Source organism: Zonotrichia leucophrys, chromosome 6 (assembly GCF_028769735.1).
Source record: "Zonotrichia leucophrys gambelii isolate GWCS_2022_RI chromosome 6, RI_Zleu_2.0, whole genome shotgun sequence".
NCBI classification, from domain to species: Eukaryota; Metazoa; Chordata; class Aves; order Passeriformes; family Passerellidae; genus Zonotrichia; species Zonotrichia leucophrys.
This window is the reverse complement of record NC_088176.1, coordinates 17,853,831-17,872,274: the sequence shown is the minus strand read 5'-3', so window position 1 is coordinate 17,872,274 and position 18,444 is coordinate 17,853,831. Positions and strand designations below refer to the sequence as shown.

At 44.9% G+C, this 18,444-nt stretch overlaps 1 protein-coding gene across 6 annotated transcripts in view; it reads right to left on the bottom strand.

Annotated features, from left to right (window-relative positions):
* The window catches only part of ARHGAP22 (Rho GTPase activating protein 22), a 117,211-nt gene that overhangs the window by 13,138 nt on the left and 85,629 nt on the right, over positions 1-18,444 (bottom strand). For all 6 annotated transcript variants that reach the window (XM_064716302.1, XM_064716303.1, XM_064716304.1 and 3 more), the window contains 2 exons: positions 4,881-5,088; positions 1,079-1,211 (listed from right to left, as the gene is read on the bottom strand). In XM_064716302.1, the coding sequence (XP_064572372.1) occupies positions 1,079-1,211; positions 4,881-5,088 (341 nt within the window). The remainder of the gene's footprint in view (positions 1-1,078; positions 1,212-4,880; positions 5,089-18,444) is intronic.

Here is an 18,444-nt window from a genome sequence, read left to right as displayed (position 1 = left end):
GTGTGGTAACATGCTGCATCATGCACAGAAATTTGCTTTCTCACAGTTGACCAGAGGTTAAGTGTCATTTGAGTGTAATTTGCCTTTTAACCATAAAAAACTTATATTGCCACATATGATCCATTTGATGCATGCAAACAAGCATCTTCCTGTGGGCATCATAAAGGGCAATCTCCACAGAGCCTTCTGCCACTTGAACTGAAAGTGAACCCCAGACTCACTGTGAGGAACAGCTTTTACAAATTCTGCCAGAGACAAAGACAAGACCACACACAGAAAAGGGGCAGAACTGGGGACCACAACTTACAAGCCCTCAGGCCTTGGCTTCTTTAGCAAAGAAAAGACACAAGTAACAGCCTCTTTAAGTTTGTGTCCTAGAAGGTGGCACCCACATCAGACCACATCTAATGTGTCTTTGCAATCTGCAAAAGGCTAAGGGAGCACCACAATATGGATAGAAAAGATCAATCAAAGACATTGCAAATGATCCTACTCCATGACTGCCACAGACTTGGTAGCTTTTGTCAGCCCTTTCCCTCGCCTGGAAACCAAAGAGAAGAGCATTGTAAGAAGGTTCTGGCAAATTATTCATAGCATTATTTCCCCCTAGTTCTGGGATAATATCATAGCCTGCCTTCTCATAATGACTTTCCTCTAAGAAATACAAAGACCATTGCACTGATCAATGTCTCATCCACCAAAATCTTTGGAAAGGAGAGTATAGGGTTCTGATATATAAAATGGAAAACACAAAGGGAGTGACTCCATACAGCTTATTAGTGAGTGAACAGCAAAGCTGGGAAAGGAACCCAGATTTCCTCCTACCTTGCATCTCTTGCCAATTATGCTACACAAGAGCTTTGCTCTGAAGAAAGAAGCACCAGGCTACAAGACTGACTTTTTTTAAAGTAGCAGCCTGTGATAACAGCACCCCATTCACAGCTCCAGGAAAATTCAGGGAAAGGTTCCCAGGGACTTCATTAATTTAAATCAAGTTTGAGGAGATGAGGAAAAAAACCTGTACTACATTGTTTCTTGGGAACATCCTCTGAGGAGGCAGATTAGAAGGATCACTGACCTCTCCCTCATCTTTTGAGAGTAGCTGTCCACAAGAAAGAAAGTCTTCGTATTTGGCAAAGGGGATGACAGGCTCTGGCAGCTCTCGAAGGTAAAGCTTCAGGAGGGACGCCACAGTGTGAACATCTGTGTTGCTGCAACAGAGAACAGGGAAGGAAATTTAGAAACCCACACTACCCCAAAGCTTGATGCCTTTTTTGGGGGGTGTATCAAGGGCCCTCTTAGGGACAAAGCAGGCCCATGGAAGGAAGCTCTTCCTAGTCATTGGTAGTAGGCAGGAAGGTCTGCCTGGGAACAAGGGAAATCTCCATTCTGTCAAGACAGAAATGCACCTCAGGTAACATAGGCAGTGGAAGGGATATGCCTGTCCATAATACTGCTTAAGGCAGGGTGACACTGTGGTTCATCTGCCAGTGTGGACCAGGAATGTGAGGAATAGTGCAGGCAAGTGCACAGTGATCACACAGCACTGACAACAGATGCATCCCTGCTCTGTGAAACATAACCTCTGAGTCTCTCACTGATCCTCCCTGATACTCTCCCCAGCCAGCACACATGTACAGCTCATGGGCTGGGCTCCCACGTGCCCTGCTCAATCATTCAGTAGAAATGGAGGAAGCTGTATTTCCTCTAGGTCCTCTTTTGCCTTTTGGTATGGCTGCCTGGCTTGTGGTATCTGGAACATCTTAGCCCATCTGGTATGATAGGATATCAGCTTTTATTTTTTCTCCTAGTCCAGGAACCTCTTTTTCCTCTTCTTTCTCCTTTGCTTTGAAATTGGGGTTGAGGTGTCAGATCCCATGATGAACCCATTCCAGCTACCCAGCTTCTGGTCTACGGGGGTATCTCTCCCTCATTCCAATTTTCCTGTGGTACAACACTGTTAATCATCGCAGATGATTAACAAAACCTCCTCAAAGGTTTTGACTGTTGGAAGTCTAAACAGATTCTGTCACCAGCTCCTCCCTACCCACCATTACCCTGACTGTCTTTAAAGAATTCTGAGAAAAACATATCAGTGAACACTGGGCAAGAGGCTTCAAATCCTTTCTTCTCTCCAAAGGCTGAATCTCTTCTATTTAGTATGTTTCTTTTTTGGAACACAGAGCTAAAAGAAAGCTGGGAAAACTACAACAGGAAGCTGTCAACAGATACCACATACTCCTCATCCTGCTTATGTTATTCCTATTAAACAGCTCCATCATATTTAAGAATATCAGAGTTTCACACAGTGGTTTTCTTCAGCTGATTATAGTGTTTTACAAATGAGATCAGTACCCTTATTATTTTTTTTTCCTTTAGTGTGGAGTTTCAGGCATGGATAGTGAATCTGACTATCCCTGAGAAGCAGAGCCCAGAACAGAGCTTCAGGGCCACTGGCTGCAGTAACTGGTTCATCCATGGTGCCATATGAAATACAGCCAGACTTTCAGTCAACATGAAAGTACACCAGGAGCAGACTGCTACAGGTGGTTCCAAAACAGCAACACCTGGCCTTTCATAAGAATATTGGAAAAGAAAGCCTTTTAAAAATAAATATTTGAATTGTCAGCCATCACAGAGGTTTGATCCATCATGCGGAAGGCAGGCTATAAACCTGGGATATCACTGTAGTTACAAAAGGTGTCTAAAAGCACTGACTGCAGCTGGGAAATAAGACAGGATATTGCTTTCACTGCACCTGATTTGGAAAGAAGCATAAGGATTTCACACTTCTGCTGTCAAGGTATCCCAGGCCATACAGAGATAAGCTGTAGTTACACACGGAGAAAATTTTGGTTGCTGGGAGGAGAAGGATTTCATGTAGCCAGATGGGCACTGCCGCTCCCTTCCTGCTCTCTGTGACTACAGGTGTGTGAGACAGACTGTGTGGGGAATGGTGGAAAGAGCAAAAGGCAACAACTGGGACACCCTCAATTTTCCACTACTCAGGTACTCCAGGCTTGCTTCCTTTGATTGTGCACTGAACCCTTCCTTGCTGCATTCCACACTGACACACACAAGGCAGCCATCCCTCCTGGAGGCCCTTGGTGCCTCTCTCAAAGGGGAGACTTAGCACTGATCTGTTTAGCCAGTGCAAATGCCTGTGGAAATAAAGATGCTTTCTGCACCTGAGCCGGGGTAAGGCACTGCAAGAGGTTTCTGTGGATGCCCCATCCCTGGAAGTGTTCATAGCCAGGTTGAATGGGCTCTGAGAAACCTGATCTAGTGGAAGGTATCCCTGCCCATGGCAAGGGGCTTGAAGGAGGTGAACTTTAGGATCCCTCACAATCCAAACTATTGTACAATTGTATTTTGCTTTAAAAATGCTGTGTGGAGGCTTGGTTTATCTACATAACAAAGAAGTTAGATAAGGCTACATAAAACTTGAAATTGAAATTTTCACTCCTAATTAATTCCTTCTGTAGATACTCCTGTTCCACAGTGTAAGCACTGAATTAAGATAATTCTAATTCTGAACTAGAACACCCAGACATTCAGTTAAAAATACAAAGGTTTTGCTAAAGAAAAAATTAACTGAGAAAATTTGATGATTTCAAACTTATTTTTTCATGGAAATATTTCTAAATGTTTGACACTTCCATTTAGGGAGCAAATGCTGTTTGTGGTTAGGAATCAAAGAAAGGAGGATGGGTGGTCTGGGAAGCTGAGGGAAGGGAAGAATTAGAAGAATGTTCCAAATAAACTCTGCAGATATACTTCCCAAGATGAGACCAAACACTTTCTGCCCACGCAGGAGACAGTGCTGGCTCTTCCTGCAGTGGTAGGCAGGAAGGGAAGGGATTGGCAAGGTTGAGACTGGCTGCAGGTCCAGGGGAAGCAATCCCCCAAGGTTAATGTGCTGGTAATACACCAGATGCCACTGGCATCACCTGGAAAGCCTGGGCTAGTGAGGACCAGCAAGAAATGGTGCCAGGCCTGCAAGACAAGATCCCAGATCTTATCTCATTTATGGACCTGTGATAGAGATCAGACCAGATCTACACAACACCCTTGGATCCAAATATCCCTGAAGTTCAAGGTCTCTGTTAGGGTCAAGCCCCATTTCACAAAGGGCCATTGAGCTTTGCACAATGCTGACCTTCACTCCAGGCAGGATGTACTCATGACAGAGTGGATGGAATGTTAGTTACAGGGTAAGGACAGCTGTTGGCTGGAAGGCCTTGATGGCATTTATCTTTCTGATCATCTGACTGCCCGAGGGCCAATGCAGAGACAGCACAGCTGAGAGCTGCCCTTCCCTTGCTGCCCTCGGATGGAGCACTCAGACACAGGGCTGGCACTCCTCCCATGGGAACCAATATTAAGCTGAGCATCTACAAAACAGCTGCTGGCATAAAGGCCAGGTAAAACATGCCAGATGGTGGTGACTATTCTAAAACCTGGTGACAAAGGAAGAGTCAAGATATTGCTCCAGGCAGGTCTGCTGGGAGAGTGCAACATCTGAAAGCTGTACATCACCTAGTTCAGCTCTGTCACACCCATTTCTCTGATGGGATCCCACCAGCCTCTCAGTTTGCTGCACCCAAATCTAGCAATGCCTTTCATTCAACATGTGCTAAAGCTGAAACACTGGAGGAGCCTCACACAGACCAATGAGCTCTGCTCCACCACTGAGCTGAATAAAGGCCTCCACATCCACCACCATGTGGGAGAAAGCTCCATCAGAGCTTTCAACAGAGAGAATGACACTGTGGAAAGAACATGAGAACATGCAAGCCAGGATTGCTACTGCATGGACATTCCTGGCAGATTTTACATGTCACACATACACCAGCCCGAATTTGGTGATGCCAACTCACCTGTCAAAAAGGGGTTTCTCTCCACAGTCAAAAGAGTCCTGCAGATCTTTGACGAGGTTGGCCTGCCCGGGCATGCGGAAGAGCCCCTCCTCGGTGAGGCCACGCTCGCGGATGAAGTCCACGCACTGCTCCACCAGCAGCGGGGCCAGGCGCTGCCCATAGCGCCGCTCGTACTGCACCGTGTCCTCCAGGCGCTGCCCGAAGATCCCTGCACCACAGAGAGAGAGAGAGACACCAGAGTCAGGTCCAGCCTGACCCTGCCTCAGCTCCTGCTTGGGGCACGCGGGGAGGGAAGCGCTCACATGGAGGGGGCAGCCTTGGGAAGGTTTCTAACAGACTCTGAAGGATAAAGCTATTTTAAAAAACAAGAAGTACATGACAAATTATTTTTTTTCTGCTTGACAGTGCTTCAAACTGCTCTCTGCCCTAAGCTGGTTTGTATCTCATACACAAGGAAGGTGAGCTTAAGGTTATGTTTATGGTTATCCACAGCTGTGCTGGATTTAGACTAAGTAATTATACTTTCACTGCAGTTCCCACCCCAAGAAGACCAAAACAAAGGCTACATTGACTTTATGGGGCACACGTCCTTGCTGCATGCACCCACTGCTTAGGCTGTCACACAGCTGCCCTCCACTAGTTTGCAGCTGGCCAGCCCAACAGGCAGCAATCCCAGTAGGGATTGCTAATACAGCAGAGTACAGCTGTCGACATTAAAACTGGATATTCTGAGAATCTTCCACCATCCTGGCAGACTCTTTCTATTTCTTTTCCTTTCATTAAACTTGCTGAATGAAAATTTAAAATGAAAAAAAAAAAAAACAGTAAAAAGCATGCAAAACCCAGATCCAAGATCCTGCCCTTCCTACTAAAAACTGTGTGCTGTACTTCTTGCATCTTGAAAATATCAGAAGCACCATATTCCGTAAAACCAGACTGGCCTAGGTTAATTCTTTAGTCAGATCTACTGTAGACATTTATCATTAAGTATGAAGCACTGTCTGTTTCTCTGGGGAGTATGGAGTTCCTGGCCAACACCAGCTGCTGAATGCCACTTGTTCTGGCATCAGGTTTTTCAGCAAGACAGAAGAGGTTGTGTAAGCCAGAGATTTTAGTTCGATCCCTATTACTAGGAGACTGCTCCATCTGAAAGGACTGCTGCTGATTTGAGTTCTGAAACACTAATTCTAGCACCCTACCATGTTTGGTGGAGTAAGGGAAGAGAGTATCCAAGTTAATAATGTTTTGGCAATAAAAGTTCAGTAAGTGAGGGAATCCCAGAATCTACTTCCAGAATTTCAGAATCTATTCTCAGAATTTCAGATTAAACCAGACCAGAGCAGGCAGGAAATTCTACTCAGGGATTTCTCAAACATACAAGAAGTTTTCCGTAGATATCAAGGATCTTTAGGTCATTCATTCAGCACTCAGTTAAACCTGCAGGTCTGAAAATAAAAAAAGCAGCATGCAATACTGGAGTCACACTGTTTCACACCCAATAGCCAGAAGCTGTGTTTAATACTTGCACATATGTGCTCATACCAGGCCAGGGATTTTGGTCATTTCTGAAGGGTCCACTTACCTTCCCCCACTAATGACCATGTCTTCTTTTTTTTTAGTGCTAAATTCATGAGAGTAACTCCTGGCAGGATATTCCCTAACCACCCATCACTGTTCTTTACAGGAGACACCATGTCAAACCATACCTCTTTCTATATTCAGTCCAAGCCTGCTGAATGCTCAGTGAAACAAACCCTCATTATCAGGTTCAACTCACTGAACGAAAGCTGCAAGAAGAATCCTGAAGCCCAATTTCCTTTCCTTGCCTGTTTGTTACACATCAGAAGACAGAAACTTTCCCTACACCACAGCCTACACAACTGCATTACAGTATCAAAGCTGGAGGGCCATGAAAAGTCTCAAAGGAAATTCCCTCATCCTGGCAGGAGAGCATGCCCTGGAGCATGGGAGTGACTTATCTTTATCACTGGATGTGTTGGGTTTATTGCAGAGTAAAGGTTTTACTAGTTCTTATTTCTAATCTCTTTGAGTTTTCACTGAGTTGGGTGCCTCTGAAGTCAGTTTCTAGGAAAGCGAATCTCTTTCTGGTTTTGCATGGATTGCTTTGTAATCCCATCATGTAATCCCTGCTGTCATGATGGGGCATATCTATTTCCTTAAAATGACATATGTGTCCACTTTTCAAGATGCAAGACATATAAATTCAGGGAGGTCAGGATGTGGCACGTGTCAGAGCAATAGCAGCCCTCTTTTCTCAAATCCCTGCTTGCTGAATCTGTTTCCTAATGGGTCTGTCTAGAGAAAACTCTGGGAAGGAGGTAAATGCTCTGCATTCCCCAGGCATAAAGCACATGTACAGTGTTCTTCTATAAGCTCATGTTCTGAGGTTCTACACCTAACTCAGATCGAGGACAAAGGCAGTGTCAGACACACACATAAGCAAGCACAGGCAGAACAAGTGCATGCATAATCTCCACTGAAGAGAATTTACTTTTCCCCAGCCTTGACTGGTCTGTGATCAGCAACATTTCCAATGCATTTCAGGCAGCATCAGTCCTTGCCTTCACAGCCAACCTGGATCACAACAGCAATAGCTTTCTGTAGGTGCAATCTACAGTGAGTCACTTCTGGAGACAAGAGGACTACAGTCAAATAGAGACCACCAGCACAGAGGTAAAGGAATGCGATGCTAAGAGATAGAAGGGTGATCTCCTTTGAGACTCAGATGGAGCAGCAGATGGACCCTTCACAAGTCTCACCATCACTGTGGGTGTCTCCAGTACAGCCAGATGCTGGGGATCCCATCTTTCCTCCTCACACACTAAGGTCAGTTACACTTTTCTCCTTGATGAAAACAGCAATCTTTGCAGGAAATAAAGGCATTGAAATATTCTTATACTGCAGTATTCTTCACCTCCATTCAGACCATTACAAACAAGTAACAAGAAAAACCAGGCATGAAACAAACATGACTGAGGAAGATGACGATCTACCTATCACAGGATGAGTGAAAGGAGCTGGCACAAGCATGGGTTTCTTCTTGTGTGACAGTGTCTGCTGAAGGGCTGTGCTAGTGAGATCACACAGTCTGCATAGGTGATTTTTGGTGGGTAGAGGACTCACGTCATTGCCAGGGTGAAAGACTTCTCGCAGCCCAGCTCTCCCTCAGCTGCCTCACACCCAGGTTTGGCAGCCCCACTCCGACCCAACTCCAGCTGCAGATCTATGCCTTTCATTCTCCCTTGAAATTGAACCCTAATTTTCCAGGGAAGCATTAGAAAGGATCACCAAACATTGCTCAGACAAAATATTTCACCCAAGACAAGTCTTTTGCTAACTGAAACTTTCCCTTTGTTACATTTTTCAGTTACACAGCAGCTGTGAGCTTTTTCTTTCTCTCTATCCTACTTTTTTTTTTGCTGAGCCATAGGCAAGGGCCACCAGAGATGCTGCTCAGGAGGAAGACTGCACCCAGGCTGAGTCTTTTGGCAGTAATAGCATAATGGTTGGTGTTAAGAGAGGAAAAGCACAAGAGTTGCAGTTAGCAGGACTGAAAAGTTTGCCTTGGAGAAACTGCTCATTTGTTCAGTGGCTGCAGAACTTGTCCATGGCTTAGAAAAGAAAAATAGTGTTAAGATACATAGAAAGAGCAATCTAAAAGCTATTTATGGAGAGGGCTGGAAGGGTTCTGTCAAAGGGAAGTCTGAGATGCTGACAGTTCCAGGCCGGCTATCTGGGCATCTTCTTTGGGAGAATTATCACTGTTCTCAGTCACACTGGGAACAGACTTAGCAAATGTGCCTACTTCAGTCTCCCAGTGCCACACAGGGCAAACTGAGGAACTGGGGCTCTGTGGCTCTGTATCATTCATCTCATTTCTGTCAGGTCTCAGAGCTTGTAGAAGTGATGTGCAGTTAAATGTGCCTGAAACTCCCAGTATATGACAGCATCTCCAGTTTGGACAGGGACTGCCCTGCCTTGCAAGGAGAAGCAATGTGGAGCCAGTCACACACAGCCTCATCTGCCTGCTCCTCAAGGCACAGGCCTGTTTTTAATCACTGGGCCCTGCAGCTCAGACTGAACTTGGCAGCGCTTCACTCCATTTGATGATCCCGCTGGAAGACATTAAAGTCTTTTTCTTCATTCTAAAGAAGGGGAGCCAGTGCCATCTAGTCACACTCCAGACAGTGTTAAGCTGGAAATAAAGCCAAAAGTTTACTAGCAACCTAAGGGTTAACTTTCCTTGCCATACCCTTATCTATAGCTAGGCCCTTTTGTTTGATTTCAAAGCAGAAAAAAACTCCAGCATGCCTGGAACCACATCCTTAATCTCAGAAAGATTCAAGAGATACTAAAAAAATGAGCTAGCAGAGCTACAGAATTTCTTTCCTCTACTCCAACAAGCTGCCTCTGTTCTTTAAAGATTTAGGTGACTCTTTGTGGAAAAAGCAAGCCAGGAATGATGTACTGACTAAGACACAGACAGGCTCTCTGTCCTGGCCTGAACAGCTCACCCACCAGCTCCAGGCATACAAAGCCTATACATTCAGCTATGCTGTCCAGACATGCAGTGGGCAGGAAAATATATGCTCTCTGCTACATTTTTCCTCATCGTAGGCTCTGAGTTCAACCAAAATAAACTAAAGACAGAGATAAAGTCAGTTTTTGAGTAGATTTTCTTCATATGGAGGACTGAGGACTCTGCATCTACTTAAAGTGTGAAAAGTCCAGGCACACCTACGTCAGCTGTACGTGCAGCTTATTCCACACACGTTAAAAGATGTGTGGGAAGATAATCAGGCTTACACCTGGATGCTGCTCCACAACAGCACATACACCCGCGCACGCATGTGGTGCCTCACAGACAGGCAGTTTATGGATATAAAAGATTGTGTACGTGCTCACCTGCACAGGTAAGTGCCTGCTTTTACCTTCCCACTTTCATTCTTAAGTTCCCATTTATCTGTCCCTCTCACACATGAAAGCACTGAGAAAAAATCACGGGCAGACATTCAGAAATGCGTGTGTTTCCACAGCACAAAACACACACAAATCTTTAACTTGCTTCCCCTCCCCTAGCCCACCCAAGCACAGACTACGTGAATTACTGCAGCAGCAACAGTAAAAGGAGTTTCATGGTAGGAGCCATGTGTACTAAAAGAGATAGTCCTGAACAACTAAACAATTAAATGCAAGAAAAGGGGGGAAAGAAAGGAGGCAAAAGACAACTAGGAATCAAGAAAAATTGTCAACATAACTTGCCCAGTCACACAAATGAGTCTGTGATACAACTTGGTGTCTTCTGACCCTGTTCCCAGAAAGAGCAGTGTCCATATTCTAGAAGCTGATTGCTCTCATCTACATACATCCATTTAAATATTCTGTAGATATGAAATAGAAACACCTCTCCCCAGAACTATCTTCACATGCTAGCTTGGTATCCAGTAGTATTTTTGGCCACAGTCTGCGTCCTTCCCACTCCTTCCCTCTTTGAAAAGTCAGTTCCTATTTTAGATTCTTAGCCTCTGTCTAAGGCTACACTTAAATATCTGCTTTTCCTCTAGCAAAAGAAAACCATAACAAATCTAAACTCTGGAAAATCATCTCATACCTCTGGTTCTTGTGCAGCACTCCGCTACATGACAGGCGCTGAGCTTCAAGCAGAAACCAGGCAGTGTCAGACAGCAGGAGCGGCAGAGAAAGAAAGTCCTGACTTCAGGCATCAGACACATTCTGAGTCCCAGCACTGGCAGCTTTCCACTCACCCAGCGCTACAGAGCACAGAGCAGCCGATCTGCCCTGGGAGATAATCTCGGCAGCACATCTGGTCTCAGCTCTACAGCTCGGCATTAATTATGACTTGTGCAGAAAGCATTTGAAACATCCAATGGGCTGCAGCGCTCGGCGCGGGGAAGGGGAGAACAGAAAGACAGGCAGGTAGGGTCTTGCCCACCCTCGCAGCAGCCGCCAATGTAAACAGCAGCTAAGTATGGGTCACAAGTTTTAACAAAGGCATCCCCCATCGGCTCTGTAATATATTCATGCTCTAATTGCTTGTCAGATCTATTCCAGATAGCTGGAAAAGCTGAGCAACAGTTGCTGTCTGCATGCCACACTTTGGATCCTTCCTGATACAGGCAATATTACTGTGCTGCAGGCAAACGGGTGCCCTGGTCTGGCCTCCCATCTGCTTTCAAAGCAACAGAAGCAGAAACCTAGTTTTGGAGGGGAACGTTTCCCCACAGTAGCCTCAGCATGCTCTGAGAGTACCCCCACAGCTCTGGGACATGCTGGAAAGTCTAACAAAGTTTAGGAAAAGCTGCACTCCTTGACCTGGGCAGGTTTTTTGGTGCTTACTGCCTCTGCTTTAGCTCTTTACAGAGAAGTTGCCTGAATTAATAACTCAGCTGAATTACTGGTAGAGGAAGAGACTACAATTCCCTGCATGTGAACCAATACCCAGGCACTTTGCTTGCAGGAAAACACTCACCCCGCCCAGCTCTTGCTCTCAGGGTAAGAAGCCTGTCATTAACAAAAACGCTTACCATGCAATGCCCTGTGCAGTTATACAGAGGTCAGGCCACCACTCCATTCACAAAATGCACTCATGTGACTGCAGATCTGCAGCAGTCACCACACAAAACCCTTGCACCAGGCTGCTGGGCAATTTTATCACTATTAGCCAAGTTAGAGAAAACTTCTCTCTTTTCAGGAAAAAAAAAAAAACAAACAACAACAACCAAAAAAATCCTCTCTGAACCTGCTTATCTGCTTCAGCTGTTAAAAGGTCTGTGGTCACTATATAGAGCACACTCACCTGAACTTAGTGGCCCACCCCTTGCCCACTCCTGAAGAATAGAGTGCTTCTCACCATAAGTGAAGGCAGTACCAGGATCAAAAGCTTCAGTTCTTGAAGGTGGTATGATTCTTAGAGCTCATGTGCAGGGCCAGAAGCTGGGACTTCGATGATCCTAGTGAGTTCCTTCCAACTCAAATATTCTATGAATGGCAAGATAGTAAGGTATTTCCTAGCTATTTAAGGTATACTCTGAGTAGCATGGTTCTGCACAGCAAGACACCAGAAGGCAAATCAATACAACGGGCAGTATTTAAAGCACACTAAAGAATATGTAGAAAGTGATGGAAATCCTTAAACCCAAGGCACAAATGAGCTCCTCAGTATTCTTCACCCTTTTATTGTCCTCTCTTCCCTTGTGGTGAACACAGCAGGCTGCAGGTTAGGGAGAGCCTGCCCACAATGCTAACTGGTGAGCGCAACAAATCTGCTTTTAAACAGCTGAGATGCCACCAGAATCGCTGGCACTATTTCCTGGAATAACACCTCAAATTGTGCCACATCTGCTAATAACATTATGGAGCCTAGGACTCAGTGTTTGGGATGGAAGCACAGGAGATAGCAAATGCAGACTTTTGTTCTACCATTCACTTCTCCGTTTCTGTTTTCCATCTCCCAGAACACAGGAACAAGGAGGTATCCAATGAAATAGAAAGTCATGCTGCTTAACATGAATATTGTTATATGCAAAGTATAATTAATCTGTGAAATTCACCGCCTCTCTGTGGCCAAGGACACAGCATGACTAAAGCATGATCAGACTTCAGCAGAACTTACAATGCTGTGAGATGAAGCTGATGCAAACTCTTCTCCAAGGAGCAAACACAGCTCTCTGGTGAGAGAAAATTCTGGAGCACATGCTCGCTCTCATAAGCATCAGAAGTGAAGCAGAAAATGGCAGCTGCTTCCGTGTTGTTCCCTGCACAAGGTAACTCTGCAGCTATAGGTGTCCTCTGACAGCAGCACTGTGCTACACACTCCACAAGTAGCACCTGTCTTCTTACATGAAGCTCTCAAACCTTTTAAAAACACGGGGTAAAAATTCATGACTTAGACTACAGAATATGATGAGACTGGAAAAAAAATCACTATATATATATATATAGTGTGTATATATATATACACACACACACATGATTTTTCTTCTGTATTTTGAATTTGCACGTCACACTTGGATCCTGCTTTCTATGTTAACCACATTTGTCAGAAATGAAATACAAGGTTCACACATAATCACTGGACTGCAGGGGCTGCAGGATCCAGAAGTATACTTGATACTGCAATATAATCCAAAGAATTTGCCACATTGCATAGATCATGAAAACTTCCACCTGGAGATCTCCCTATACACATATGCCAAGGAGAGAATGGGTAATGGAGACTGAACTCCCTCTTCCCACACTGGTATGAAGTTCTTTAACTGCAGAAAAGTTTAGCAGCTCTCAGTTTCTAAGAAACAACTTAGGTTTGTAAAATTGTTCAGATATTACATCTCCCATGAACTTGCTGCAGGGGAGTTGGAGGTTTTCTTTCCCAGTGTCATTGCAGGGAGAGAGCCCCAGCCCTGCTCTCCTGAGCTGGCACGGCTGCAGTTATTCTCTTGCAGGTACCAGAACAGAAGAAAGCATCCTGCCTTTACACATCACTACAAGCCTTGAGATTGGCTGGAAAGCTCACTACAGCTCCCACAACCTCTGAAAATCCAGGTATGTTTCAGGCTTGGCGTCTAACTCAGTGAAATTCAATCTTGGGTCTGGTTGCAACAGACAGGAGTGGTGAACCTGCATGAACTCAGAGGATTTCTCCTCATGTCTGACTGTGAGCAAATTTCTTGGCTTGCACAGCTCCAGCAAGTGCCCATGGGGTGTGTGTATTTTTAGATGCTGGATTAGAGGATTAGCTAATATACAGGTACACTCAAGCAGATCTGAGGGATCTGCTCAAATCTAGGAAATTGCTTTATTTGAACACAAAGGGCCTAGTATCAAAGTTAGAGCCATAGCTGAAGTTCCCTATTTTACAAGAAGATTGAACCTTGTACAGACTCATTTTTTAACCCAGGTAAACCTGGGCACTTGATCATCTTTTATCTGCTGAAAACTGGCAGTGAACTGGCTACAGGTGACCAGTCATAGAGCTGAACTCAGCAGGAAAAACTTCAGCACTAATATTTTCTGTACAGAAATTTTCCCATTCTCTCCCTCTCCAAGTACTTTGGTCAGATCCTTCCCTAACCAAAATTATGTCCCCACACCCCTCACCAGCTCTGTGCAGGGGTCTCAACCCTTACAGAGGAAATGAAATCTTTTGAGGGTAAACAGGCTTCTGTTTACTGACTGATAAAACAGTTCACTCTGGGTTAAAGATTTGCAAATAGCTATGCTCACCTTTCTACCACAGTAGATTCTTGTTAACCTGTGTGATGTGCCTTCCCATCTCCCTAAAATATGCCAGGAAAGGAACTGACTAAGGAGCGCTATAAATTACCCAGTGATGGACTGACCAGTTTGTGCTCCAAACTGAGATTGTAACTGTGCTCACAGAGAAAAGATGACAAACAGACCTAAACATCACTTAACCACAGCATTCTGAACCCAGAGCCAACCCCTGTGTTTATTGCTCTATTTCTCTCTAAAGAAAGGCAAAGGCATTTAGAGAACAAAACAGCAAGAGCAGCAACAAATGCCTTTTATCAAAGCAGTGATCTGGACCAATGTGCCCTGGACAACTTCTTTCTCCCCACATCCTAAGATCATATTTTACAGAATTTTTTACTTATTGACTCTTACATATGTCTCTATGTTTAAAAGACAGCTTCTATATGACGGTCTGAAGCTATGTCTGTAGAAAGCACTCAATCAGCAGGTCACCTTTTTCAAGTGGTGCTCCTGTTGATGCCCCCACTGCACAGAAAAGCTTTACAAAACTTCTGGGTAAGTAAGTAAGTTGGTAAGTAAAAAAGAGTTATGACATAGTGTAATTGTTGCTACCAGTGTCTTATCAATAGAGATGGATTCCAGCTCTGGGTTCAAATTAAAGGATCATGGAGTCTGAAACCTCTAGTGTGGAATAAAATTACTCACCTGGATTTCTGGCCATCCTGGAACCTGGCAGGGACTGAGATCCCCATTCACAGCCAACATTTAGCACATAGCCACTTTGATCCATTCAGAAAGCCAGACATGGCTTTCTTATGTCCTGAAGCTTTTCCATATCCCAAGCCTCCCCATATCCCAGGGCTGATAATCTAAGCACAGTCATTCATTAAGATGCAGACAGGACGAACACCAAACACATGGATGTTTATCCAAATCAAACTTCATCATAAATAGCTCAGGCAGTCTCTAACCTTCAATAAGCTCTGATACAGCACTCCAAGAACACCCATTCCTGCTCTGGGATGACCAAGCTACTGCAAGTCTCCACTCAGAGCCCAGCCCAGCCTGGGCACCAGCACTGACCATCACTGAGAGTCTTGGACCAGCATCTTTAGGGGTGAAACACATGCAAGGAGCAGGGGAGCAGGATCTGATTTCTAAAGGTAAGATCTTTGAAAGTCAGTAAGGAAAACCTTGACATGCTTTAGTTTTGATTCTAGTTTTAGACTCTTCCATCAAATATTTACACACTATACACCATCCTTGATAAGAACCACTCTGACCCTTCTCTTCTTCAGGCTAAACAATCCAAACCTCCTCAGCTTCTCTAAGCATTTTCTTGCACAATCCTTTAATCATTTTAGTGACCTCTCACTTGACTCACTCCAGTGATCCCATGGCCTTCTTGTCTCAGGCAGACCAGAACTGGACAAAGAACAGAAGATGTTCAATTACTAGTGCTGAGGTGAAGGCTCACCTCGCTGAACCTGCTGGCAGTGCTCCTCCTAAAGCAGCCCAGGAATTTGCTGGCCACAAGGGTGCATTGCTGGCTCACATTCAACTTGTTCAAGAGCATCCCAGTTCTTCTCTGCAAAGCTGCTTTCCAGTCAGTCAGCTCCCCGTATGTGCTGCTGCCTACGTTCATCATCTGTAGGTGCAGGACTTTGCATTACTCTCTGTTGAACTTCATCAGGTTCCTGTTCATTCCTTCCTTCAGCCTGTTGGGACCCCTCTAAATGTTGTCACAATCATCTGATGCACCAATCAGTCCTCCCAAGATCATCTGCAAGCTTGCTGAGGGTACTCTGCCCCATTATCCAGGTCATTACCAAAGCTGTTTAAACAGTCCTGGCCCCAACACTGCCCTTCACATCCCTTACCAGATCCAACTCCAGATTGCTTTAGCCTTCCTAAGTCCACTCCTGCACGCTCAGGAATTTCTCTGTATTCCTCCTCTTGGGTCACCTGTCCCTGCTTCCACTTCTATGCTTCCTTTTTAGCTAATGAGCTTTGTCACAAGCATCTTGTTCATCCATGCAGACCTCTGCCACCTTTGCTTGGTTTCCTGCACAAGCAAGAGGATTCTTGAGATTGAAGGAAGTAACCCTTGAAAATCCACAGGATCTCCTGGATCCCTCTTCTCTTCAGCATCAAACCCCATGGCATTCTTCCAAACATATCACTGTACTCAAAGTCCATGGGAGGAATATTTCTATGAGCCTTGCAGAATGATGCCATCAGAGTGGTTCTTGTACAGACAATCATTGTCACCTCAGGCAAGTCATCTGATTGCTCAATATTTCAGATCCCTCCTTAACAAAAAATGAGGACAATTGTGTTTCCCTACCTCAAGGCTGTAACAGGATGGTAAAAATATGTTGGTCATAAAGCAGTAACAAAAGCCCCAGATATATCTGACAGAGATACATCAGAAAAAAAAAAGAACTTAATCAGGCCTCAGAAACAGATCTTAAAACATTCTCTGTTGTAAACAGTTCTGGCAGCAGGATCCACTCCCAGCTTACTTTAGTTACTGTATCTTAGTTTCCACATCTACCATTTGTGTACCATTTGTGACACTTTTGCCTGGGGGCAAGGCTAACCCAGCAGCTCCTCACATCTGAGCTGACTCAGGCATCCCCTGGTCCTGGGCAGATACTGACCCCATAACCCCCATCATCCTTGTCTTCCTCTTGCCCTGGCTGGGCCCATCTCCCAGCATCAGACAGCAGCAGGAGCAAACACTGATAAGCTGCATCAGGCGCCAGCTGTCTCAGGGCAGAGATAACAGCAGGTATCAGGCACAACAAATCAACAAACACCCAGTGCCACTCCCCACACACCTAGGGCAGCCTGCCCAGGGGAAGCCCACCCTGACACCTCCTGAAGGGGCTCCTCCTGACCCAACCAGGAACCCTACTTGAGGCTGTCACCCTGTGGGACCCAGCAAACAAGGGAGTAGAAATCACATCTTTGTCTTCAGACAGGGCAAATAACAGAAGCCAAATCCCTCCTCCTCTTCATTACCTCTTCACTGGTATTATAGCATCTTAAATTCACTGACACGGCTCTTACTGGAAAATTCCCATCTTACAGGTGGAAAAATTAAAACTCAAGACTCCCAAAACTTAATGTTGTACTCTAGCTCCTAAATAGTTTGGCATCCTGGTGGATTTGCATGTAATATCAATATCTGACCCTTCAAAACAGTCATGTTCGTTCTCATGCAGATGTTATCTCAAAGATATTTACTCATCAAAAGCAGGATCCCTAATTAGCCCTATGCAGGGTTAATCTTCCATCACGCATTAGGACATGGAGCCAGGAATTAAATTACACCTCAGACACCTTGTCCCACATCTTTCAGCTCTCCTCTAACACAAGACAATTTCACAGGGTCCTGATTCCCAAAAAACCCCAGACTTTGCTGGCAGAAGAATAAGAATCCACACATCATGGTTTATCTATATGGGAAAGGTGTCTGGAATTAGTGACAGTAGAACAGCTTCCTCAGTGGACATTTCTTCAGACCCCACCAGTTTTACAGTGACTATTCCTCCTGAATAAAAAAATTATTCATGAAGCTCTGGCAACACAATAACTTTGTCACAGGGTAAAGCTCTTCATATTTGCCTAAGGGGAAACACATCCCTTCCAACTGCTTCACCTCCTCTCCATCACAAGTAACTGATGAAAGCTTGGGATGAAGAGGAGGAGAAATTAGGATAAAGTAATGGAGAAAGAAAGGGGCTGAGACATGCATTTCTGGCAGAGAAGCAAGGAACTGCTCATGGCAAGACAGAATATGTAAACAAAAGAAAACAAACACAAACATAAATCAAGATTAACACAGAATGATTCTGTCCCCATGCTGTGCTGAGCTGTGAGAGAATTATGCCACCTGGCATTCAACTCAGGCACCAAAAAGTTTAGGTTTTGTCTCTCATGGCCAGAAATTCAGTCCTAGACAAACTCTGCTTTACAGCTGATGTAAGACAGAAATGAGGAAGGCACATGGAAAGGAACTTCTCTGCAGTGGCTGTACCTCCTCAGACTGGAAGTACAGTCCCACCACACTTGTACAGACCAAGGCCTCCTCTCTTCCCCAGATACATCAGAAACTTTCTATCCAGCTTGGGAGAGCAAGAGCAGGGTCATGCTCACCCAAGGCTACGGCCACAAACCCTTTGATTTAGCACTGTGGCACTGCTGCCTGCACTTCACATTAATGAGCACTCACTGAACAGCAGGACTGGAGGACACAGAGGGACTCTCCAGATAAGCTTTTGGTGGTACAAACATGGAGCAA